This window comes from Cydia pomonella, chromosome 20 (genome assembly GCF_033807575.1).
Source record: "Cydia pomonella isolate Wapato2018A chromosome 20, ilCydPomo1, whole genome shotgun sequence".
In the NCBI taxonomy this organism is placed as follows: domain Eukaryota; kingdom Metazoa; phylum Arthropoda; class Insecta; order Lepidoptera; family Tortricidae; genus Cydia; species Cydia pomonella.
In genome coordinates this window covers 1,227,575-1,254,241 of record NC_084722.1, presented here as the reverse complement: position 1 = coordinate 1,254,241, position 26,667 = coordinate 1,227,575, and the positions used below count along the sequence as shown (strand labels likewise).

The following is a 26,667-nucleotide window of genomic DNA, read 5'->3' as shown; positions in this document are numbered from 1 at the left end:
GTGCGTTTGGTTTCTGTTTGGGCAAAAAAAACATCTTTCGTTCGGCCACCACACATATATTGCTGTCCCACCTGTGATGCCAGAAGTTAATGCCACTGTGCGAGCGGGACGGAAATATAATTATCTGCTTGTGATAAAGATAGGAAATAGCAGGTCATTATACGAAATTCTACGCGCTTACCGTTTTTAGTTTATACCTCGTTTTTTACATTGACATATATCTCAGGATCGTCCTTACGGGCACTAAGAATGGGGCCAGTACGGCGGTGTCACGCACATGAATTCGAGCCAATCGTGCAGGCTAACGCGTCAACGCGGTAGGTTGATGAGTTCGAATCACGCGCGCGATTGATCGCAACCAGTTGTGTTGGACTGCGCGATTGGCTCGAATTCATTAGTGACACTGCTGAACTAGCACCATTCTAAGTGCCCGTCCTTAGAAATATGTCAATGGTTTTTTAGCATTTAAAAAATGGAAACAATGATAACATCCGCTTTAAAAAAATAGTAACTATTACTTACGAAACCATTATCATATTCCTCGCGTTGTCCTGGCATTTTGCCACGGCTCATGGGAGCTAGCGGTAGAGCTAGCTTGACAACTAATCCCCAGAAGTGGCGTAGACACTAGTTTTACGAAAGCGACTGCCATCTGACCTTCCAACCCAGAGGGTAAGCTAGGCCTTATTGGGATTAGTCCAGTTTCCTCACGATGAAACCAAAACAACGTAAATACACACATGATATATAATTGTTACATATTTGCTTTAACTTATTTTTCAAAAGTGTTTTTCAATAAAAAGACACACCATGATTGTTTACGTTGTTACAATGCTAAAAAAACGAAGTGTATGTAGTAGCAGTTTAGCTCAATATGCTGTCTGTTTTATATAGCTCTAGTTTTTTGTTTAGGAAACAAAGATGCTAAAAGCAAGAAGAAGGCTGATGCTCAAGCCAAGAAGCAAAAGTTGGCTCACGAGCGAGCAGCTAAGGCGGCTGCTGCTGAAGCCAACAAGGTCTACAAGCCCGGGGAGTGCATGAAGGTAAACATTTAGTTCCATTTTCTATGGGAGCGCAGCGGGACGTGATTGGTATTTTTTTTTATAGTTGACTACAGCGTATCAAAAGATATTTTATGGTTGGGAGCCTATACATCAAAAGTACGCAATTATAATTTGGTATACGAAATCTTAATTCAATCAGTACAGTCAACAAGTAGAAAAAAAGTTAAAGCTTACAGGCATTTTATTATTTCAGTACATGCATATAGAAATGCACCCGTCCCTGCTCGATCAATGGTACTGCGCAGATGTGACCCGAGAGGCGGGTGCGGTCGGTGCTAAGATCGAAGCTGTTCAGGACCTGTGCGATCCGGCCCTGGTCATGTGGAGCCGGAGGGTACCGAGGGCGCTAACGGCCGCTAACGGTCAGGTACAGCAAATAAGCACAACCTTTTTAAGTGTTCATTTTAAAAGAATGATAAATCATAGATTTTTTAAATCTTTATTGCAAAAGGTGTATACGTAGGCGATGCGGTCCGTAAATCCTAAATTTCGACCTAGGGCTGTAATGTATATTTTCATCACACTTGCTAGGCGATGCGATTCGTAAATCCTATATTTCGTTCTAGGGCTGTAATGTATATTTTCATCACACTTGCTAGGCGATCCGATCCGTAAATCTTGACGCCATTTGACTTTGATCCTTATTCTTTCACTGATATGTGTTTAATTTGTTAAATATCAAAAAGTGGCGCCATCTAATAGATCAAAGGCCAAACGTATAGCAGCATCGTTTCGAGCGATAGCGCAATAACCATGGCGGTAAGATGGCGCCACTTTTTGATCGATTTGAGCGTTCTAAAAGTATTAATTATGTGTCGAAAGATGGCAGTAAATTTACGTTGCTACAAAGTTTTCTTTGAAAATACACATCTATTTCAAATTATCTTTGTATGAACTAATTAATTATTAATGTAGGTAGAACTATCTCCAGCCCGCCAACGTTGCCACCGAGCGTTATACATAAACACAATATCGGAAATATCCCGTTTCGTCCGGGACCGATCTCTCTCTAACCACATCAAGCAAGCGGCAGTGTTAGCCGAATGCGAAGTTACGCTGGTCGTGCACGGGGTCAAGGATTATTTCAAGGCGGCTAGTCGGAGAACGCAGAATAAAGATTTGATCACGGAGATTGAGCTGGAGATGGCGTTGACAGGTAATCCTACTTTCCCTATATTCGTACCTAATATCCACTTGCGCTCACATCTTATAAATTAAAATAAAAAAATAAAAATAAAAATAGCCTTTATTATTCAAGTTTTTACATTTGTAAGTATATTTATTTATCATTTCCATCGGCAACTCCAACTCGTCCCTTGACGAAGGCCTCTTCCAAAGTCTTCCATTCTGGTCTATTTCTTGCAACACTCATCCAAGCTTTTCCTCCAGTCTTAGGTCGTTGGACCATCTGTACTGTTGTGGCCCGCTTTTTCTGGTGTTATATCTTGTGCACCACAAGTTCTCTAGTCCATTTATCTTTGTTTTCCCTCATTATATGGCCAGCCCATCTCCACTTTTGTTGCTTGATCACTGATGATAGGGTTTTGGTCTTGGATTTTGCTTTTATGGTAGTTATTTTCACCCCATCTCTTAGCTTTATATTTAAAATGGTTCTTTCCATGTTGTTCTGGCAAACATTTAATTTTTGTTTTGATAAGACTGGTATGATACAACTTTTGAAAATTTTAAATTTCTGTCCTGTAGGTATTTCTTTGGCTTTTAGGACATCTTTCAACGACCAAAATTTCTTCCAGGCATTTGTGGTTCTCCTCTGCAGCTCTTTGTCCGTCTGGTCTTCCGGTGTTATTACTTGTCCTAGGTATACATATTCATTCATATACTCTATTTCATTTCCATTAACGTCTATTGGTGCCTTAGCACTGTTTGACATTAGTTTTGTTTTTGACATGTTCATAGATAGGCCAACTAGTTTGCTCTATGTGTCTAGTTCTTCTAACATGATTTTCAGGTCTGTCGGGTTATCTGATACTAGTATTAGATCGTCAGCGAACCTTAGGTAGGTGATTTAGTTTTCTGCCTAGAATATTGAGCCCATAGTTTTCCCAGTTCATTCTTCTAAAAACACTCTCAAGAACTGCAATAAATATTTTTGGGGATAACGGGTCACCTTGACGAACACCCTTCCTTATTGGAAATTCTTCACCTGTTCACATCTTATAAATTAATAAGCATAATAACTATGTGTCATACTTTCTTGCAAATATTTACAGTATCTACATACTTACAGTACAAATATATGTAATATGCATAGTACATTGACTAGCACTGCACTGGTCGTTTATTAGTGTAGGTTTTAAGGCTCTGACGGAAGATCAGCGCTGTGGTCTCCGCAGCATTTATGCTGAGTCAGCGCCTATTCTTTACCACAACACATGACCCTCTACTAATATCTCTACTAATCTAAAAATAAGACACGTAATACAATGTTATTGATATTAGTGTCAAATTGTATGTTACTTATTCATTCTCTTGTAATTTTCTTTTTGTCTCTGGTTATTTCTTTGTGTCACAAAGCATGTAGGTTGTGGTAGAATAAAGATTTTATCTATATATATATATATATCTAAGGACGTGGCTTACGGGCACTAAGAATGGCGCTAGTCAGTGGTGTCACTCTCGAATTCGAGCCAATCGTGTAGTCTAACGGAACTAGTTGCGACCAATCGCGCGCGTGGTGCGAACTCATCAACCAATCGCGTTGCGGCGTGAGACTGCACGATTGGCTCGAATTCGTGTGCGTGACACCGCTGTACTGGCCCCATTCTTATTGTCCGTAAGGTCCGTCCTTAGATATATATGTCCAGCGGCGTAGCGTATGTGTTTGCCGCCCGGGGCCGATCAGAAATTTGCCGCCCCAATTTACGATCAACATCACTTAGTACAAGTCATAAGTTCAGTCACAAGATTTTTACTGATAAAAAAGTTATAGGTACAGTTTTGCATTATTCTATGTAATATTCGAAGGAAATGGTATTAAATTTATTATTTTACTTTATTAGGTACACTAAACAGATGAAAATGAAAATGAAATGAAAAAATATTTAATATGATGGCTTAAAAATTAGCACGAGATTCAAAACAAGTGTACACAGCATGCTTTACAAGTAAGCGCAAATGTATAAAAAATCATGAAAAAAATACGCGGCCTCTTTAAGTTTTGAACCCTATTTATTTATTTTTCTGTTTTACATGGTTGAATCGTACATAAAACAAATGTTGGGTCTTTTTCTTTCATTAGATACTTAAATTATGTGTATTGGACGGCCAAAATTGCAACTGTACATGTTTTACCAAACATACTCGTTGAATGGCAGTCAAAAATAAGCATGTTACTGAAAATTACCCTAAGTATGAAGGGTACTAGCTGAAGTATAGACTTGTCGAAGAACTAAATGCTGGTGATAAAATAGCGTTATAATAAAGTAGGTACATACAAATAAACATTTGTACCTATTTTATCTATGTGACACTGATTTTTACTCCCTTTTGTGAAGTATAGTTTTTCACAATCCAGACGGGTATTCGCGTCTAACGACAATCCCAAAAGTGGTAAATAAAGCCGCGATATATTTAAAACAATTATAATACGTTTTAATCAAGCTTTCAAATCATGGCTACTTTTTTTATCAAAAACTTTGTATTACATATTATCAGTCAAAACCTTTGTGACATAACTTATGACCTGACTAGACAAAGTTGGGTAAAAGTGGTAAAATACAAAAATATGTTCAAAAACCAAAACTCGACTACTGAAAATCTGGCTCATAAAAACATGGAAAAAGAAAAAATCTCATCTGAAATATTCACAGAGAAAATATTGTATATTTACATCTTTTAAATAAAGAAATACAATGTAACATAATTTACTAATTTTTGAATACACTGTGGGAACGAGTAACCCGACAGATTTTAACCACGTATTCCTGACGTCATAAGGAGCAAAAAAATTTTACTTTTGATCAAATTCGACAAAAATGTGTGTGCTTTCTGCACACGACACGTTATTTATTTTTACATCTTGGTAAAAAAACATTACAGCGAATAAGTAATCGTTATTTGTTTTACAAGGGGGCAACGTTGTTGTTTAACCGCTCGTGCTAATATTGATACCCGAGCAAGCGAAAGATTCAAAAATTGCGAAAGGTTCGAGCAGTGGAATCGTGACCGTTGCGAGGGTTAAACAGACTTTGCCTCCGAGTAAACACAACATTTTTCACCACACCAATGCGAGGAAAATACTAACTATGATATGAAATACCAAAAAAATCAAACCAAATCAAATTCAAATGAACGTAATAATACATTTATCATTGGAAATCATCATTTAAAAGTAAATTCGACCAATTAACATTAGGTTACAACTCACAATTTGCAAGATGATTACTTTGCCTCACATGCATGTGGATAAAATGCAACTTTCTCATTCGTTTTTGAACAATCAAGAGAGCCTTTACCCGTTGGTGTGGTGAATTTTTTTTTTTTTTATTTACAGATAATTTTTAAGGTAAATGATTATTTCAGATGAGAATGTTTTCTTGTTTCATACGTTTTAGAGCGCAATTTTCAGTAGTCTGCTTTTATATTTGAAAGTTTATTATTTAATTAATTTTGGGGTTATAATTTCATAATCAATTATTTAAAATCATTTTACATTATTCTTGTGCCAGGGTGCCTTCAGCACAGCAGCGCACGCAAAGCACCCAATGCTTTTACATGAAAGCGCAAAAGGCGCCCCTTATTCGATCGCCCGCAGCGCGACAACATACGTCAGGCTATGCCCGACTCTTTTAATATGAGGGTAACGAAGCCACCGGCATTTAATCGCGCGTATCGCACCACGTTCATTGGGCTACGCCCGACTATTTTTGCGAATGATGGCGCCAAGGGCGCCCTGCATTAGATTGATTAGATCTCTTTTATTTTCACTAAGACGTAATCAAAGTGACAGAGAAAAATGCCCGCAATTGACGAACTTCGATTTTCGCGGTTGTAGCCCAGCGAACAATCGTGTATGCTCGGCGGTGTAAGCACTCCGGCAGCGATTGACTGCCCCCGCACAGCCGCCCCGCGCCGTGCGCTCCCACGGTGCTTATGAAATAAAGTCATTCATTCATTGGTTCGTTTTGTGGCACGATTTGAAAATATTGATTTCTCAATTTTATATATTTTTAAATACCGTATTTTGCCGCCCCCTCTCATGTGCCGCCCGGGGCCATGGCCCCCCTAGCCCCCCCCTTGCTACGCCTCTGTATATGTCAATGCTATATTCCCTATCAAGCCGCCGACCGGCCGTTTAGTCGCTCGTCGAAAAAATCGGGTTTTTTAGGTAACAATAAAGTTCTTTAAACGTTCACGTTCCTATGAAAATTCGAAGGAAAACCGAAATAAACCGGTTTTTACCGGTATTTTATAAACCGGTTCCGACACTGGTTCCCTATTAATACGATAAATGCGAAAAACACTGTGTCCTATTCAATCTTAAATTGCAGAACCAATTTAGATATTTGGTAATTGAGTCCCGGGGAAGTACTTAGGATAGATTTTATATAATTTCTAAACAAAAACCTGGAACATAGAAAGAGGATATTTAAGAGGTTACGGGAGTTGAGATTTAAATGTTTTAGGTGAATATATCCATCTCGCTAACTCTCCTAGAACTAGTGCGATACGGACAATGCTAGGTTAGGCGAAAAATTCTGTATAAAAATCTCAAAAAAATATGTTTCGTACTCGACTGTTTCCTCCTCCAAAACATAACCAAATGTAACGAAATTTTGAGGTCTAAATAGTAATTAAATGATCTGTGTTGGACTGTTTAGCTTTTAGGCTGATTTATGTCAGTTTTGAATACCATGCTTCTCTTTGCGGCGTAGTAAAATAGGCCATTTTTACGATTATTTGAAGTGCCAACAAAAATATCAAAAAAATCAAAACAGAAAGCAGAAAAGAAAAAATCATTGCTCTAGCTCAAAGAGTAAAGTAAGCATAATATCTCTAGCGTCAAAAACCACGGAGGAAACAGTAGAGTACGTTTGTATGGAGAAATGACCACTCCTGTTGCCTCTTAATTTTATAAGTACCTGGGCGACCGAGCTTTGCTCGGTTATAACTATTTATTGTAATATGGTGGTCTATAGGTGATAATCTTAACTACATTTTTTTACTAAATTAAACTTGTCTAAAACAACAAAAATTAAAAAATTATATATAAACTTGAACATATAAAAAAAAACAAAAGTTAGTCACCGGGCGAGATTCGAACCCGTAACACTCGTTTAGTAGTCCACGTCTTAACCCGCTGGACCAGACGAATAGTGGCCGGCAATACGAAATTAGCGACCATATTCTGCGTCGAAAGAAAAACGCATGAAAATTCGAAAACACGCGTTTTCCCAAACATAAGACTAATCTAGATCGATTGTATACCCCCAAAAACCCCCATATACCAAATTTCAGCGAAATCGTTAGAGCCGTTTCCGAGATCACAGAAATATATATACATATATATATATATATATATATATATATATATATATATACAAGAATTGCTCGTTTAAAGGTATAAGATATTGTACAATTATTCAGTAACCATACAAAATCAGATTCTAAATTTTGAGACTGATTTAGTCTGCTAAGCTAATTTTGCGTCGACTTCAATAGAACAAAGTCAGGTAGTATCATTAGAATCGTCATAATTTTCATTGACATAAATGATAATAATGCAACACTTGTATTGTGAATGCCGTGTAGTTAGCCTGGTCTGTACCCCTAGTGTAAATAAATTCGATTTCGAAACGTGACGTACGCGTTTGCGTTTAGTCTCATTTTGTATTGGATTTAGAAAGAGCGCGCCAAGCGGGACGTTTTGGAAACTCAAAATCCTATACAAAATGAGACTTAACGCAAACGCGTTCGTCACGTTATGATGTCGATCAAATTTACACTAGGGGTACTGACTCTAGGTCAAAATAGAGTTTCTATTTCAGATCTGCTGGTGACCGCCGGGTGCGACGCGGCTCTAGTAGACACGCCCAACGAACTGGCTCTACTGATTGTACAGTTCACCAAGGCCATAGCTGAGGAACCGTTTAAGTAAGCAACTTAGACTTATTTTATTTCTTTAAGGAATTCTGCCTCGCACTGCTAAACTTTGGAATGAACTGTCGCCTGCGGTATTTCCGGACCGATACGACCTTCAAACCTTCAAGAAAAGAGCGTACTCCCATCTTAAAGGCCGGCAACGCACTTACAACCCCTCTGGTGTTGCAGGTGTCCATGGGCGGTGGTAATCGCTTACCATCAGGTGATACGTCTGCTCGTTTGCCTCCTCTACCATAAAAAAAAAGAATGGAGCTTGACAAACTTGGAGCAGCGAAGGCAACGAGGAAAGAAAAAATATATAAAGAAATAAGATAGTTTATTATTCAAGTAGGCATATTACAATGAACGTCAAATAAAGCTATACCGGCTCTAACCCTAAACCTCTGACCCGAGAAGATTTAAATCCCCCCTCAATTGGAGGAGAGTATCCCAATATGGACCGGCAAGAAACTCGGTGGGACATATATTTTCAAAACATTACATCTTATAATTTACATGCATTAAATAAGAAAAAGAAATACAATTTAGATTACGATAGAAATCATGCAATTACATACAGCAGCTAGTTTTCTTTATAGACATCTGATAAATATAGATATATAATGTCATATCATACCATATAAATACGTATCTCTTTCAGAAAACATATCGAATTCTTACAAAAAGAAAAGCAAAATATAATGAATAAAGAAATAATTAAAGTTACTAAAAAGAAAGAAATAAAGAAAAAAAAGGAAAGGAAAAAGGAAAAAAGTGAAAAGGAAAGGGAAAGGAAAGGAGGAAGGGAAGTAAGGAAAGGGGACGGCCGTTTCTCCATACAAACGTAGTCCCCATTTTCCTCTATGGATATTTGTAAAATATTATGGAAAATATTTTTACATCATTTGATGTATATTAACCATAGCTATGTTAGGTACATTCAGCTATTTTTGACTTTTTTCGATTTTTTTTTGGAGCGAAAAACAGATTTCATACAAATTTTTAAATGCTTCTAATTCCTATAATAATTACAATCCACTTTCGTATTAATAGAAACATACAAAATACTGAGCATTAAGTGATATTTTCACTCGGAATATGTGTGACAGACTGAGAGGACATTCTCTGAAGCTGACACGGACGCAGAGTAGCAGCAACCCAAGACGACACTTCCTGTCTAACCGCGTAGTTAAAGTGTGGAACAGTTTGCCCGAATCCGTAATCAGAGCACCCTCAGTGAACTCTTTTCAAAACAGACTCCACAAACAGTTTAAAAATGGACAAAACACAAGTGCAGGACATTGATGTGCACATATCAGCTATAAATAAATAAATAAAAATAAAAAAAAAAATCTTTATTGCCACACAACAAAATTTACAATTTCTGTGAAAATAGCTAAAAAATACAAAATAACTTAAACTAATTAACTTAAATTAACACAATAATTACAACTTAAATCTATAATGTGGCAAAGGGTGCCAATCTCAGCATGTGCAGTGCCAGAGGGCTCTGCGCTGATTTTCAGACTGGTCCTGGGAGAGATTGGGGTCGGTCACTACTAACATAATGTACCTTTCTTAGGTACAGCTCTATATTGACATCTTTGTGTATTTGTGTGTTCCTGTACTATAGTTTATTAATGTACGTGTATGAGTATGTGGGGCTGGTATGTAGAAATAGTGTAGGTAAGAATTAGGGCTCGCGGTCGTGTCCGTGATTCGTGAACCCGTAGCCGTGCGCCCGGGTTCGTGTTTCACGGCAACGGTTTTCTGGTCCGTTCCACACGTGACATTCGGCTACGTGAAATTAGAGTACGTGAATCCGTGTAGATCCGTGTAGGCGTGATCACGGCTTCACGTATCTTAAGAACACGCCGGTTCGGTCCGCCCGCGACGTTGAGTGAAGATACGATGCGGTCTCTAAGAGCTACGAATAAAAATGTATCGTGAGTTTTTTATTCATAGCTCTAATTCCGTTTCATTACTTTTGAATTAAAATTTATTTCCAATAGTAAGTCCTTTTAAATATGAATGAGTAATAAATGAATAGAACAAAACATTAATTACAATGAATAGCTACTTTAATAAACGGGTTGCTAAAATAATACCACAACACTGTGTGTCAGAAGACCAACTGTGATGTCAGGAGTAACTAATGACAATGAATGTGAGTTCAAAATTCTAAACTGCCACCTCGGGATTAAATAAAAAATACCACAAATTGTAAAACAAAACATCGCGGTCACTTCTTTCAACTTCACGAACAAAAGGTAAAGCCCACAGCTACTTAAGAATAAGAATAAGAATAATAATTATTTATTGTCACAAACATACAAGAATACAAAGACGTTAAAAGAAAAACAAACAAGTAGACACGTTGAATAGAAGAGCAGCAACAATAAAATTAACATAATTTCTTAAGTCTATCCAAATTATGCAAACAATAGTGTGACAAAAGGGATGGACTCAGCATTTGCTATGTTAGCAAGCATTTGCAGACTGGCTGTCACAGCGCTGGTTTTCAGTTCACCCCTAATTATAAGTAAATATTAAAATATATATAAGTATTTTAAAATTTATTAACAACTAAATCTAAGTTGACTTAGCAAGGGTAAGGCATGAAAAGAAAAAAAAAGACTATTAGCTAGGGCAAGACATGAAAAAAAAAGGTACTGTTCATTAAGTGTTTCAGACCCAACAGTTTTGTGGTGCGGTAAGGATATTTTATTTTGTATTTTACTGCGTGTATTCACATGATGCTCATCCTTTAACCAGTTAATTTTTTCATAAAGGTAGTCGGGTTTCTTGGTTGTTACAGTTTTTTGTATAAGACAGGATAAGTGCAATACTCTTCGGCCTGCCATTTTAAGTATACAGTTCTTATTAAGATATGGTGAGATGTGGGCTCTTTTTGGCACCGAGTAGCAGAATCGCATGCACGCGTTCTGTACTCTTTGTATAGCTTGGGCAGTTTTGGCAAATATTCTTGGCCCGTAGACTGCATCACAGTAATTGAACTGTGACAGGACAAGTGATTCCACCAGCATTAACCTGACTGGCTCAGTTAAATGGTTCCTTACGCCATACAAAATTTTCAGTCTGTAGAACGCATTTCTGATTTTTGCATTGATGTGCTCGATGTAACGCAATTCCTCGTCAACTACAAGGCCCAAATTTTTCGCTGAGTGTACTTTTTCAACCACCTGTCCGTTGATGATTATATTAGGTTTATGGCTTGCTACACGATCACACTGATTTTTAGTTCCTAAGACTAAAAATTTGGATTTTGTTGGGTTAAGAACTAAGTTGTTATTAACTGCCCACTGAGATATAATATCTAAATCTTCGTTAATTTGTTCCACTGCCTGGCCGGTCTCTTGTGGATCAAACGATAGGTAAACTTGCGTATCATCTGCATATAAATGAATGGAACAATGCTTTAGTCTATTACTGAGATCAGCTGTAAAAAGTGTAAAAAGAATTGGACTTAGAATGGACCCTTGCGGCGTTCCTTTGTTTACAGGTTTTACCGAGGATCGTACTTCTTGGCCCTCTTCATTTTCGGTTAGGACATACTGTTCTCTATTTGACAGGTACGAATAAAACCATTTTCGTGCCGAAAACGAAATCCCATAATAAGACATTTTAGCCAACAAAAGATCTTTATTGATGCAATCAAAGGCTCTTGAGAAATCTAACAATACTAAAATACTACTTTTTCCTTCATCCGATGCTAATAATATATCATCTGTGACTTTCGCAAGAGCCGTTGTGGTACTGTGTCCGCTTCGAAACCCAGATTGTATATTAGGGAGAATTTTGTTATGTTCTAGATATTTTGTCAGCTGCGCACAAACTGCTCTTTCCACTATTTTAGAGAGAGCTGACAGGATACTTATAGGTCGAAGATCTTTATACGACTCTACATTTGATCCTTTAGGCAGCGGTTTTACTTTTGCTAATTTCCATTTTGTAGGGAAAATTTTCGAGGAAATGGATTTATTAATGATGGCCGTTATTATAGGGAGAGTTATAGGTAGGGTCATTCGTAACATTTTTATCGAAACTGAATCGTCTCCACAAGCATTGGTTTTGATTGATGCAATTATTTTCATAATTTCATTTTCCGAGCATTCAGTTAGGTCAAATTCGATACTTCCATATTTTTTATTAATAAAGTAATTATACGTATCGAGATCAGTATGTCCATTACCTGGTATGTCAAGAAAAGAATCATTAATTGTGTCTGGATTGTTTAAGTGATGTGGTATACCGACGTCGCTTGTGCCAAGTACCGCAGAACGTTTTAGGTAACTCCACATTTTGTTTGGGCTCTTTATATTATTATTAACATAATGTGTGAAAAATGCTTCCTTTTCTCTGTCAATCGCCGAGTTAGTAAGATTACGCAAAGCTTTATAGTAATTACGATGTGGTTCTGCGCCGGTAGTGTTAGCTCTCATCAATGCTTTGTTCCGAAAGGACATCATAAGCTTAACGTTATCCGTGAGCCATGGTCGCGGTTTTTCTTTCACACGGACTCTTTTATTCGGGGCATGTTTATCAAATAATTTATGCAGCAAGTCATAAAAACAATTAACCATAGCATTAATGTCACTAAAATTCAATATATCAGTCCAAGGCAAATCTCTGAGGTCAGAATTAAACTCTAAATCATTAATCTTTTGTATAGGTCTATAATCGATAAAACGTTTAGTCTCTTTCGGTTTTTTAATATTGAATTCGGAAATAATCAGAGCATGATCGCTCAAACAAGGATTATGGTACACATTGACACTTTGGCACAAGTCAGCGGAGTCAGTAATAATTAGATCCAGAAGTGTAGCAGAGTGGTCAGTTATACGAGTGGGCTCCTGCACTATTTGTTGTAAGTTTAGCTGAGAAAGAAAAGTCAAAAGTTCAGAAGCGGTTTTTTTCTTCGGATGTAGTAAGTCTACATTAAAATCAGTTAGAATAAAAACATGGTTACAATGAGCAAAAGCACTTACAGATTCGCCGAGTGATTCAATAGCATTTGCCACAGATAGCGCTTCGGGCCTGTAGGCTGAGCAAACTGCTATACGTATCCCACCCGGGAGCGACACCTCCAGCCATAGTTGCTCGAGCGATGAGCTCGGATGCGGGCGCACGCGCGCGCGCATTCCGCGCCTTACGTAGAAGCCCACACCACCCCCGCGCTTATCACCAGCGCGCGGAGAGTGCTTAAAACTGTACCCTGGCACCACCGGAGCGCATTTCTCTGTTCCACTTTTTAACCATGTTTCATTTAGAGCTAGTATGTCGGGTTTATATATTTCCATAGAGCATAGCAATTCATCGTTACCTGTATTGATTGATCTTATGTTTAATAGTCCCAGAATTAATTTAGAATTGTTTTTATTTTTTACATTAATCACTTGAATCAATAAGAAAGAAAAACTGTGTAAAATTAGCAAGTGAGATATTAGTTAATTTAAATTGCTGTAGATACTTCATATGTTGCCCTGCTATATAAAATAATGGTATAAAAAACTTCATATTGAAGCTAATAAATACACATAGACAATTAGCAATTGGGTTTCCTTTGGCTGGGTTGCCGTTTTTTATGTAATACAACCATGTAGTACATTTACATATTCCAAAACACGTAATAATTGAGTTTAAACAAAACAAGGATAATAAGCAAACTTGTACTAAATTAGGACTCATCGGTCTCCATCTGACTGTCAATAAAAACCTTGGAGAAATCTTCATCATTGCGGAGTCGATGTGCCTGCCGCCCCTCTGCTTGCTTGACGTAAATTCTACCAAACCTTGTCCAAACGTACTTCCAGCTTCGTTTACTGGCTTCCTCTCTGGCTTTCTTGAATATCCGGCGGTTTTCCTTAGTAAGTCTTTCGTTCATGTACACCGATTTCGCTTTACCAGGCAATTCCAGGTCGGTGGTGGACATGTTTCGGCGCACTCGTGCGGCCCGTAGCACGCGCTCCTTAACAGCTCGCCGCACGAATCGGACGACAATGGGTCGCGGGAGCGCGGGCTCCGCGCCGCTCGCTTCGATGCGCCGCGGGCCGCTCCGGTAAGCCTCAGCTATGTCGGTTGCCGCCAGTGTTGTACCTATTTTGGTGGCAAGTAGGCATATCATGTGTTCAATACTTTCGCCGTTGCTCTCAGGGATGCCTACGATCTCCACGTCATTGATTAGCAAATCCTGCTCCTTATCGTTCATTTCCGACTTTAAGCATTCAATTGTTGCTTTAAGTTCGTTTGTCTGTGACCTACAGCCCTCCAGCGCTAACAGACGTTCGTCTATATTATTCACCCGCTGCTCCACCTTTGACACGTTGGTTTTGCAGGATGCTATTTCGGTTCTCATTTCTTCACGGAATTGCGTCATTTCCTCTCGAATTGTATGGATATCTGCGCGAAGTAGACGTATTTCGGATATTAATGTAGACATCTGGTTCTCGCTGTAAATTGGGCTCACTGGAGACTCGGAAGAGTTTGCCGGCCCGTCCGATTTGACTACCGATGCCGGCCCGTCCGATTTAACTGCCGGTGCCGGCACGTCCACCTGAACTTCGTTTGGGGGCTTGCTCGTCCTTGCGCGTGTACTTACGCTACTGCTATTGTCTTGTGCAGCCCGCAGGGCTTGTTCGCAGCATGTGGAGCACTTCCAGCTGATTCTTTGCTTCGGATTCATAAGACTCCATCGTGCGTAGGTCACACTTGCGCATTCAATGTCATACATGAGTTTGCAAGCGGAGCAGACTAAAATTTCCTTGCTGTTGGGTGCTTTGTCGCAGCGAGCGCACTTTACAGGAGCCATAATTAAGTAAAATGACCAATTATATATTCTCAAAACTACCACTGACTCGAAATTTAGACCGAGGTCATCAAAAGATTCTCGGAAATGGCCGCGGCGGAGTTAACGTCCAGAACGGCACAAGCGCCACACGATTCAGTAGATCTTACGCGTTTTCTTCAACGCGATCGCCTAATTCCCGCAAACTTTTGCTGTTAAATGTTTTATATGATTTGTCCTTAATTTTGACACAACTGTAACAAACTATAAGTACTACACAATCACTGTCTAATTACGATAATTTTGATGAAAGTTTTATGGTAAATAGCTAACTTTAAACCGGTTAAATTATTTTTTTTATATGGGAGCGTTTTAAAACACTGTTTACGCGATGACGCCCCCCGTTTTACTCATGTATATTGTTTGTTTCATTTTGTCTGCACGTGCAACTGCACTTCTTATCTACAAAAAAAACCCGGTATGTTGGCTTAGCTTGTTAGTCATACAATAAAACACTCTAACAATAATATGTCATTATTACCTTCAATCTAGAAATAAACAGTACTCTTTAATGTGCCGAAAGTCCGAAACTGATAAGAACTGCAGCTGCATACTTTTTTTTCCGTGGCCCCGTACATGTGTTTTTGTTGAATTTGTTTACCTGTATTACCTTTATCATATCTACCGAAGATTTGCAGAAATTTACCCTTTTGTTTCTTTGAATTAGGATTGCCTTGTTTATATTTAGGCTACGTTATATTCTTTGATAGTAGCAAGCTTTTACAAGTATGTTTCATTAATTTCATTAATACTTAACAGAATAAAATGTCTTCTTTTGATTTAATAATGACAACCAGTAGCACAGCGTTGCAAGTTCATAATTATAATGATACTTACTACGAAGCTGATGGTCCCGGGTTCAAATCCTGGTAAGGGCATGTATTTGTGTGATGAGCATGGATATTTGTTCCTGAGTCATGGGTGTTTTCTATGTATTTAAGAGCAATTCCTAGCTGAGCAACTTTTCAAATCTCGAATTTTTGAAGCTATGTTTCTGTCGCGCTGCGGTGGGCGGGAGCCGGAGCTATCTAAGTGTGAGTGCGCGCACACAGACGCGAGACTCGTGCGCTCGCTTATTGCGCGCCGTTCCGTCGACATCGCCCGCGAGCCAGACGGAATTTATTCTGCGCTGCCCGACGCAAGTTGTTTTTGTTGTTACCACGTAATATTGTTTTTCATTTTCATATTATACTGTATCTATTACACCCTAATACCAAACACCCTATCACCTGTACTAAATGTATTTTACACCTATGGTGACGAAATAATAAATGATTGATTGATTGATTGATATTAATTACCATATAGGTAAAAACTGCAAAAAATAATGATGTCTCAGCTTCGGTTGTCGTTGTACAGTCAAGTGCAAAAATATGTATCGAAAGAATCATCTCATAAATATGGTACTACGCTCTTATTACACTGGAATAAGATGCTATGGGACATATTTTTGAGTAAGATGTGTACACCCATATTTTTACACTTGACTGTACCGTATCAGTAAGTTGGGAGTGATCATGGTGTGTTGTGAAATTTTGTAAGTAGGTATAAATATACCTATGGTAAGCCTTGCGAAACTAACTAAATACTACCCGAATTTCATGAAACTCGGAATAAATATAAAGCTAATTAAGCCCGACCTTTTGGTACTATCCCCACCTCCGGCACCCCTCTGGTTCCGGAGATATTCCACTTTTTCTGTTTTTTCGTCATCTCTTCAAAATCTTCAAACTTAATAAATTCATAACTTCCCAACTACTACTCCGATTTTCTTCTTTCTTGTGTTTTCTACTTCTAAAAATTAATCTTCTTTTATATCTGAATCAACTTTTTAAAATTTCATTATACTTTTTGAAAAATCTTCAATAAACACTTTTTGGCCTTTTAAAATTTCCCGCTTAAAATTTCATAACTTTAACATCTTTAGATTTAAATTTTTTCTGATTACTACTTCTAATAGACCTTAATAAGTGTCATCTTTTGCATCTTGTCGTATGTCTTAGCGACTTCCCATCGCTGAGATATTTCAATTTTTCTCTTTGAACTTTTAAGTAAATTGCACTTTTGTAAAATTTTTTAACTGTAATTGGTTTCACATCTTTGATTTCTGACTTGTTTTAACTTTTACTTAATAACATCTAACTTGCAAAGTAGTTTCAGTATCGCAATTTTCACTTTAACTTCAATAATCATCAAAAATGAGCTCTGAAAGTCTAAACAATCTGGATCTTTCGGAAAACTTCGGAGACGTCTTCAGCACCACACTGCCGGGCCCCCCTGCCCAGCAAGCACGTTCTCCGTCGCCAACGCGCGACAACATTCACCCGGTGTTGGAGCTGATCGATGAGTTAGCCGGAGATCTGGAATTCGAGTGTAAGCAGATCCTCGAAAACTTGGAGACTACCAAAACCCATCGCAGCATAACCGTCGAGAACAAGCGACAAATTAAAATCTCTGCACAAAATGTCCCGGCAATATTCGCGAGTTACGCCAATCAGATGCGTGCGCAGATCCGGAACATTTTGCTGCAGACACCTACTCCTACAGATCAGTCGTCAAGGGGGGTCCAAACCGACCTTGATGACAGACCTCCTGAACCAGTGCATCAGGATATCGTAAATTCTGTGCAAGCGCAACTTGACCAGATTCGCGAGGAGCAGAAGGCCCTTGGCGAACTGGTCAAGAATGCGATCGGCGGAGTGGATTCGGGCAGCTCCGTTGAATCTAGACGCCCGACCTATAGTGAAACCTTGAAGAAACCCTTGCAAACCAAACAGATGACCTACCCCGCACTTGTCGCGACGGTAGAGACAGCGACTACAACAGCTGAGGCCATGGGCACTCTGCGGAGCAGGATCTCGTTCAGAGAAAAAAGTTATGCGCCAACCAAAATAAAACCACTCACTAACAAGAAAATCCGCATCGAATTTGAAACTGAAAAACAGCGTGACGAAACGCTGCACAGGCTTACCACCACCACAAACTTAAAAGCCGAGCCCGCCAGGACCCTCTCGCCGATGGTGATTCTGAAGGGGATTTATAAGGATACCCCCAGGGATGAACTTATACATATTATATCCTCTCAGAACCCGTCGGTGAAGGAAACCCTGCGCGATGACCAAGGGCTACAGCTGTGTTTCGTCACAAGCAACAGGAACGGGAACCTGTACAACGCGGTGCTTAAGTGCCATCCTGCTACGTGGAAGGCCATTATGGCACTGGGCAGGATCAACATCGAGCACCAACGTGTTCAGGCATCGGAGCATTCTCCCTTCATGCAATGCCTCAGCTGCCTGCAGTTTGGGCACACTCGTGTCCACTGCAAGGCCAATACTAAACCATGCTCCCACTGTGCTGACCAAACCCACAATTACAAAAACTGCCCTAACAAAGATAACCAACCCAAATGTTACAACTGCCACCAACACAATACTAAATTTAATACAAAGCACGAGACCAATCACACAGCTATTGACCATAAATGTCCCCGAATTGCAGCAGTAAAAACTAATATAGAATCAAGAATTAAATACGATTAAATCAGAATGAAATACGGCGTCATTTCAAATCAGTAATTTAATTTTGCAATCAAATTTACATCTGTAACTCATTGAACAATTATCCCTTTTTTTTTTTTTTTTTTTTTTTTTTTTTTTTTTTTTTTTTTTTTTTTTTTTTTTTTTTTTTTTTTTTTTTTTTTTTTTTAGTAATTTCATCCAGCAATACATTATGTAATTTTATTCAGTAATTTCATTTAGCAATTTTTAACTTAATGCCATGCCGTGATGATGTTGCCAAATTTGGCACCAAATAATCACAAACACATGACGCATATGTCACCGCGGGCACAGGGTCGCCCGTATCATTAGCGAGGGCCCTGTGTCTACAACTGACACGGAAAACTCTTAAAAAAAAAAAAAAAAAATATACCTATGGTTAAACTACAATCTATTTAACTTGTAGTACGATGGGGCTAAACTTGGGCCGCCTTATTGAAGAACGTATCGCAATGACAATCTGGGTAAAGTATAAATAAAATAAAATAAAAAATAAAATAAAAAAATAAAAAAGCCTTTATTTCTTACAGAGTTAAATTTACACTAATATTATATTTAATTACAAAAAGTAGTTGTTGTTAGTAGGTAAGAATCGTGAAAAAAGTTTGTTAGAATTTTAAGAATTATAAAAATATGATAGCATTATTATTGTTTGTTTCGTTTTCCTGTGAGTTATTCTGCAAGAACCCCTCTGCAGGTAAAGGCCTCCTCCAAGGTGAACCAATCGTCTCTGGATTTTGCAGTTTGCATCCAGTTTGGACCCGCTGTACGTTTGATTTCGTCCTCCCACCGATTTCGGGGTCTCCCTTGCTTTCTTTTGCCTGGTGGTCCCCTCCACGCGGTGACAATTTTTGTCCATCTCTGGTCTTGAAGGCGCGCGACGTGTCCAGCCCACTTCCATTTCAGTGCTAGAGCATATGTCAAGCCATCTGTTGCTTTGGTGATGTTTCTGATTTTAGTGTGGCGTATTCTGTCTATTCTTTTTATATTTAACATACTGCGCTCCATTCCGCGCTGGCACGTAGTAATTTTATTTTGTAAATCCTTGTTAAACTTCCATGTCTGACAAGCATAGGTCAGGCATGGTATGAGGCAAGTATTCATTACCTTGGTCTTTAGATTGATTGGCAGATTGCTCTTAAATATTTCTTTTAAGCTCCAGTACTTATTCCAAGTTAGCTGTGCTCTGCGTTCCACCTCTTGGTAATTGCTTGAGATATCGAAGCTAATTTGTTTGCCGAGATAAATATATTTTTCAGTATATTCAAGTGGTTCGTCGTCGACATATATTGGTAGCTTGGTGCTGTTGGACATTAACATAGTTTTGGAGAGGTTCATTTCCAAACCAGCGACTTTGCTAGCACAATTTAGAGACTCTACCATATACTGTAGTTCATTTGCTTTTTCTGATATAAGGACCAGATCGTCGGCGAAGCGTAGGTGGCTTAGGTACTTATTTTTGACTCTTATACCGTGTTTTTTCCAGTCAAGTTTGTTTATTATTGACTCTAGTACAGCTATAAAAAGTGTAGGAGATAGAGGATCCCCCTGTCTTACACCTCTTTTGATAGGGAACCAGGGACCGGCTGTTTCTAGTTTAACTCTACTCTTGCTATTTTTGTATATGCTCTTGATGACTCGTATATAGTAATTTTCCACATTCTGCGTTGTTAGTGTTTCCCAAATGTAATTATGTGACACTGAATCGAAAGCTTTCTTATAATCGATATATGCTAAGTAGAGCGGCCTTCTTTTCTCCTGGTATTTCTCTATAAGAAGCTCCAGTGTGTGGATATGATCGATTGTAGAGAAGCCCCTTCTAAATCCTGCCTGCTCTATGGGTTGTTTTTTCTCTAATGTAGAGCTGATTTTTTTGGTAAGGATTGTGGAAAATAGCTTGTAGATACTTGGGAGTAAACTTATTGGTCTATAGTTCCCGATATCGTTTGGGTCGCCTTTTTTGTATAACAAAATGATATTTGATTCAGACCACTGAGCTGGTGTCTCTCCAGTTTCAAGGACATAATTGAAAAAAATTGTTAAGGGTGCTGCTAGTATGGGGGCGGCTATTTTCAAAGCTTCGTTTGCTATGTTGTCTGAGCCCGGGCTTTTGTCTGATTTAAATTTTTTCAATGCCTCTAGGATTTCGCTTTCTTCTATTTCAGGTCTATTTAATTCTCTACCTTTGCTGGTAGTACATTTGTTTATGTTATTGAGGTCTATCGGTCCTTTAGCACTGTATAATTCTTCATAAAACTGAGTAGCTATAGAGATGATGTCGCTACGGTTGTTTTTGGTTATTTGGCCTTGTTTTAGTCCGTCAATCCAATTTTTATTTGTTTTTAGCTCCCTGTATGCTTTTTTCGTACTTCCAGCGTGGCTCAGATGTTTTTCGATTGTATTGTATCTGTAATTTGTGTAATCTTTTTTTATGTATTTATTAACAAGCTTGTAGAGAGCCGAAATTTCGTTTTTTATTGCTCTAGTTTTATTCTTGCTTTTTTGCAGCTCTTGTCTTCTCTTTAAAAGCTTTAGTGTACTATTGGACAATATTTTATGATTTTTCTCGGAATTATGTGCTGCACGGGTGTTCTGTAAGCTTTTGGTGATGATATTGATTAGATTATCGTAATATTTTTGAACTGAGGTAATTTTGTGCATTACCGTTTGATCTTTCGATATATAGGAACTTAAACATTCTTTGAACTTTGAAATGTCTTCTTCGCTTTTTAATGTATTATTTTGACAGTTGGTAAATTTTGTTCTACTTTGTTTTGGTCGTAAGTATGTTAATGTAGCTCTCACTGGCCTGTGGTCTGAAGGGTAGTTTATGTTTAGTACCTCTATGTTTTGGAATATTAGAGGTCGGTTTGATAGCACGAAGTCGATTTCGTTTTTATGAGTCCCATTAGGTGATCGCCAGGTCCATTTGTTTTTTGTCTTTTTTTTGAAAAATGTGTTTAAAATTGATAATTTGTTTTCACTAGCGAAATCTATTAATCTTTGGCCTCTCTCGTTTCTATCACCATAACCGTGTGCTTTCATGATAAGGTGTTCCTCTTTTTTTGGTATTCCAATTTTCGCATTAAAGTCGCCCATCAATATGTAGTCTTTGTATGCCAGTTCTATTGCCTTATTAATTGTTGTATAAAAGTTATCGATTTCAGCGTCACTTGCTTTTGATGTAGGAGCATAGACCTGTATGATTGATAAGCGCGAACTTTCAAAATTCAGGTTCAATATTGCCACTCTTTCTGAAAGGCCGACGTAACTTTCTATATTATTTTTTAAATTGAGTTTTACTATAAATCCTATGCCATACCTTCCAGGTGTGTGGCCTGTATAGCACAAGATAAAGTTATCGTGTTCTTCGATTTGGTTTCCAATGCGTCTCGTTTCAGCTAGCCCTATTATGTCGTATTTGATTTCTTTGAGGGCTTCGGTTAGCTCTATTAGACGTTCGGCCGATGACAGTGTTTTGGCATTGTATGTCAGTATGTATAACTGGGTAAAGTATGTTGGGATAATGCCGGACAATTTTGGGACCAATTGAGAGAACTCGTGAAAAAATGTTTTTTCGAGATCTCAACACGTGACAGATTCTTGAAGTAGGTACGTAGCGAATCGTTAAATAATAACCGTAGATTCGGCCTGAATTTTGGTAATCTTCAATATAGAACGGTTTTAGTTTTGTACCTGTGTAAAGATGAGACATACTTTTTTTTAGGGTAACGAGTGTTTTGCCATCAAAGGAGAACATTGGATGGTGAAAAAAAGTTGCTTCTAATGGAAAGAGAATAAGGTATAACAAAGAAATAGGTCCGGTGTCTACCCTTTTGTATCCGATCTTAACCTGATACAAAAATTGGTAAAATTGTGGCTCTCAAACTTTGATACCTATGTCATAAGGCAATTTGATAAGTAAACAATGTGCTAAGAAACCTCGTATTGTAAGGTTTACCCGAAGTAATAAAAAAAAAACACTAAAATAATAGATACGTTGTGAAGTTTTGACAATTTAAGATTTCGTGAACTGTACAGGTTTAGGGAAAGTGTAAATGTATTGTTTATTGAATGGAATGTACTGGAAGATATTAAGTACTTAAGTAGGAGGGACAAAAATCAAAATAAAAAATAATCGTGTCCAGTCATTTTTAATGAAGGTCGCCAAAAAAATAAGAATCAAACTTAGAAATCAAAAAGACTAAGTAGTTCTTTAAAAAGGTCAAGGTCACTGAGAGCCCATCTTGAAGTATGGAAAATAATTAAAATTGCGATTTTGTTGGCTTAATCTTGCAATATATAGTTGATATACAATCTTTTTTTTTTATAAAATGTAAGGATCGTATGTAAAGAGTAAAGTAAATAATTAAATATATAGGAAAAGAGAGCCCTCTTGAAGCATTTTAAGGAAACTAATTTCGAAGCCCTATCTCTATTTTGTATCCGTAACTAGCAATGTATGTATGCATGCACATCTACATATGCATCCGTATGTGTAGGTACTTTATTGCGAAAAATTGCTCATTTGCTATCTATTTTACTCGATTTTGTTATAAATTTCAACATGTATCATCATCCCTATACAATATAAATACTCTTTATTGCACACCTCAATAAAAGAAAACATACACATAAGCACAGGTAAACAACATGCGGTCTTATCGCTAAAAGGCAACCTTTGGGCTGCGGAAATTAAAAAAATTACATTGTCAGTAACCGTCGCGCTGGTAGTGGTACTGGATAAAAATAATGGTACGAAAGTGTGATCAAGAAAACAATAAATGTGATAATTAAGGTCAGTAGGTAAATTGAAGAAAATTTAAAGTTTGATAATCACTGCTGTTTTTTAAATAGGTAAAGATCTGATTGTTTCTGGTCCGATCTTTACCTGGAAGGGTCAAGATCGGATATCGGTCTACAGCAGTGCTAGGTCTGTTAACACAATTACAAAAACAAACACAGTTTCATCACAATACGCAAAATAAATTACAGAGCGAAGATCGGATAGAAGGAAGAATTCGCGAAATTTACCTTGCTCTCTTTGATTGCACATAGCACAAGCCCGACTCCCTGAGCGACGCGGGGACACTGACAGTCGAGGCGCAATGAAATGGCGTCTTACACAATGTTGTCAACATTAAAAAATAAAGCCAAATTAGGGGGAAATGAATGTCCTACGTTCTTCACCCGCATCCGGTATTTACCCAACATACCTTAATCGTTGAACCCTTGCCCTTATTTTGATATCGGCTAGCCGTAATGTAATACGGCGGATTATACAATACGACTGCGATACTTATATATAAATCCCCTCGTCAATGTAATTTCATTAAATTTGCTATCTAGTGGCAAACATCAAAGTACTTAGTTATCTTTTACTTGTGACGCACAAGTGTGAGCAATGTAAAATACTATATTTCTAAAAAAAATTGCCTACTACGTTATAAAAGAAAATGTGATTATTAAATTATAATACGAAAGGTGGTCAAATCGCAAAATGCTGTCGTTTTATTTAAAATAATGAAATAATTAGACCAGTTCCGAAAGTACCGTGAAATCCCGGTTCTTTAAAACAGTACCGGTTCTGCAATCCCTAATAAGGATGTTATGCCCATCACTATTCCTTCTGTGTACGTATATTTAGAAACTGTCTCCGCCTCCAATTCGTGCGATAAGGACAACTGCAGCTCGGGCCGAAATTCACTCGCAAAAAACTCAAAAATCGAGGTTTCGCTCTCGACTGTTTCCTCCTCCAAAACGCAACTAATCTTTATGAAATTTTGGAAATTGCAAGAGGAAGAAATAATCTATGCCGCTATGTTTTGATTTTTTGGATATTTTTTGTCATATTTGTATACTGTGCCTTTTTTTACAGCCAATTCAATTTAGCCGTTTTTGCGATTTTCGAGGCGCTGTATCTTTCTTCAAAATAAAATAATCCAAAAAAGCAAAACATAGCGGCACAGATATTGATGATATTGATCTTATTTGAAAAAATCACTGCTCTAGGTTAAAAATCCAGGGAGGAATCAGTCGAGAGCGTTTGTATGGAAAAATCGCAACTAGGAATTCCTCTTAAGTATTTATTTATTATATATATCGTTGTATAAGTACCCTCAACACAAGCCTTATTGAGCTTACTGTGGGACTTAGTCAATTTGTGTAATAATGTCCTATAATATTTATTTATTATTATTATTTTAGTGCAATGCAACGAGCAGGTCGCTAGTTTTGACTAAAATCAATAGCTGGTTATACAAAAAACAGAACAACCCCAAATTATTTAGATATAACCATTATATTCAAATCGATGCAAAAAATACAATTTAAGTTTAATTCACACGTAAATGTTTGTCCGACGAACGTCCCGTATTCTATATACTAAGTGGTAACTCAATTCAACAATACCTAGTCCTTATTTATTTTTCTCCCGGGCGTGTCGAACATACGAGACGTGCGATAAGTACCTATCCAACGGAACCGAGCCCGAAGCTCCGCGCACGAACGCAGGTACGGGCTACGTATCATGGCGTGTCACGGCGTGTCACGTGAATCCGGACGCGAACGCAGGTACGAGGTACGTACCTTGCCGTGTTCGTGAAATTCGTGATCTTAGTACCGCCGGGCTTAAGAACCCGTAGCTACGGATCGGCGTGTATCACGGATATCAGGAGCCCTAGCTAAGAATGTACTTTGTAATGTGTGTATATATATATATAATAATAAAATAATATATAGGTATAATCATTGACATATATCTACGGACGGGCCTTATGGGCAACATGAATGGGGCCAGTACAGCGGTGTCACGCACACGAATTCGAGCCATTCGTGCAGTCTGACGCCACAACGCGATTGGTTGATGAGTTCGCATCGTGCGCGCGATTGGTCGCAACTAGTTGCGTTAGACTGCACGATTGGCTCGAATTCGTGAGTGACACCGCTGAACTAGCACCATTCTTAGTGCCCGTAAGGCACGTTCTTAGATAAATGTCAATGGGTATAATACATACATGGAACGCTTCCTTAACTGGCCGGAGGAAACACGAAACCAGAGGGCCTACCGCGACGAACCACGTTTGACGTGTTACCTCTCTGTCGCACTTGTAACTTCGCACGTTAATGTGACAGGGAGGCAACACGTCGAACGTGGTTCGCGGTAGGCCCTCAGGAGTCGTGAAAATTAAGGGGAGAGGCCCTTGCCCAGCAGTTGGACACTCAAATCGGCTAAGAAAAAAAAACATCCTAAAACTTGGGACCTTAATTATCAACTGAACATGAAAATGACAGCCGATAGCGCTTTACGTCACACGTTTTATGGTAACTGGATTAAACTAAAACACTATGTTTTGTTTCCCAGGAAAATAAAGCGAGGCTTCGACGAACAAGCAGAGTTCTACATGAGGGGAGATAACAAGAAATGCGTTCCAGTTGACAAAGATGGTCAGTTTTTAAATACATAGAAAACAACCATGATTTGAACCCGGAACCATCGGCTTCATATGCAGGGTCACTACCCACTAGGCCAGACAGATCGTGAACTAACCTATAGTGTCTTGTTACAGGGAATGGGGCTAGTAGATTATGGCAGCAAATGATAGCTGTGCTTCCTGGATCCAGTTTAGAAACTTCTAGGTCTGTCTGCGGCCAATACAAATCGCCTCTTGCCCTTTATCAGGTACTATTTATATTTGGCTGTTTGGCAACAAGTTATTCTAGTTTCATTGCCTTTCCTGTTTTAGTGTATTAAAAAAAAATACTCCAGTGCTGCCATTGCTGATGTCAGTAGCAGAAATGGTAGTTTTTCATTATTTGAATTGTGGTCGTTACAGGCACTGCAACATCCGAATGGAGTAAATGATTTGGCTGATATAGGAGTTTCAAGAACGGGAGTCCCTGGATCCAAAAGTCGTCGTTTAGGGCCGGAGTTTGCTAGAAAATTACGAATATTATTTACTGCTGAAGATGGGGATGTGTTAATAGACTGATAAGTTATGCTATATTGTTTGTAGATCATGAAGAGGAATAAATATTGTTTTCACGTTTTATGTTTTTTCATTTTGTTATATTTTTGTAG

General features: G+C 38.2%; 1 protein-coding gene across 1 annotated transcript in view; it reads left to right on the top strand.

Moving 5' to 3' along the window:
* Positions 1-26,636, top strand: part of LOC133529083 (crossover junction endonuclease EME1) — a 28,155-nt gene extending 1,519 nt beyond the window's left edge. The window contains exons 4-10 of the mRNA XM_061866703.1: positions 913-1,043; positions 1,258-1,431; positions 1,980-2,220; positions 8,072-8,177; positions 25,951-26,033; positions 26,156-26,268; positions 26,423-26,636. Coding sequence (XP_061722687.1) covers positions 913-1,043; positions 1,258-1,431; positions 1,980-2,220; positions 8,072-8,177; positions 25,951-26,033; positions 26,156-26,268; positions 26,423-26,578 — 1,004 coding nt within the window. The 3' untranslated portion in view covers positions 26,579-26,636. The remainder of the gene's footprint in view (positions 1-912; positions 1,044-1,257; positions 1,432-1,979; positions 2,221-8,071; positions 8,178-25,950; positions 26,034-26,155; positions 26,269-26,422) is intronic.
* Positions 26,637-26,667: the final 31 nt, after the last annotated feature.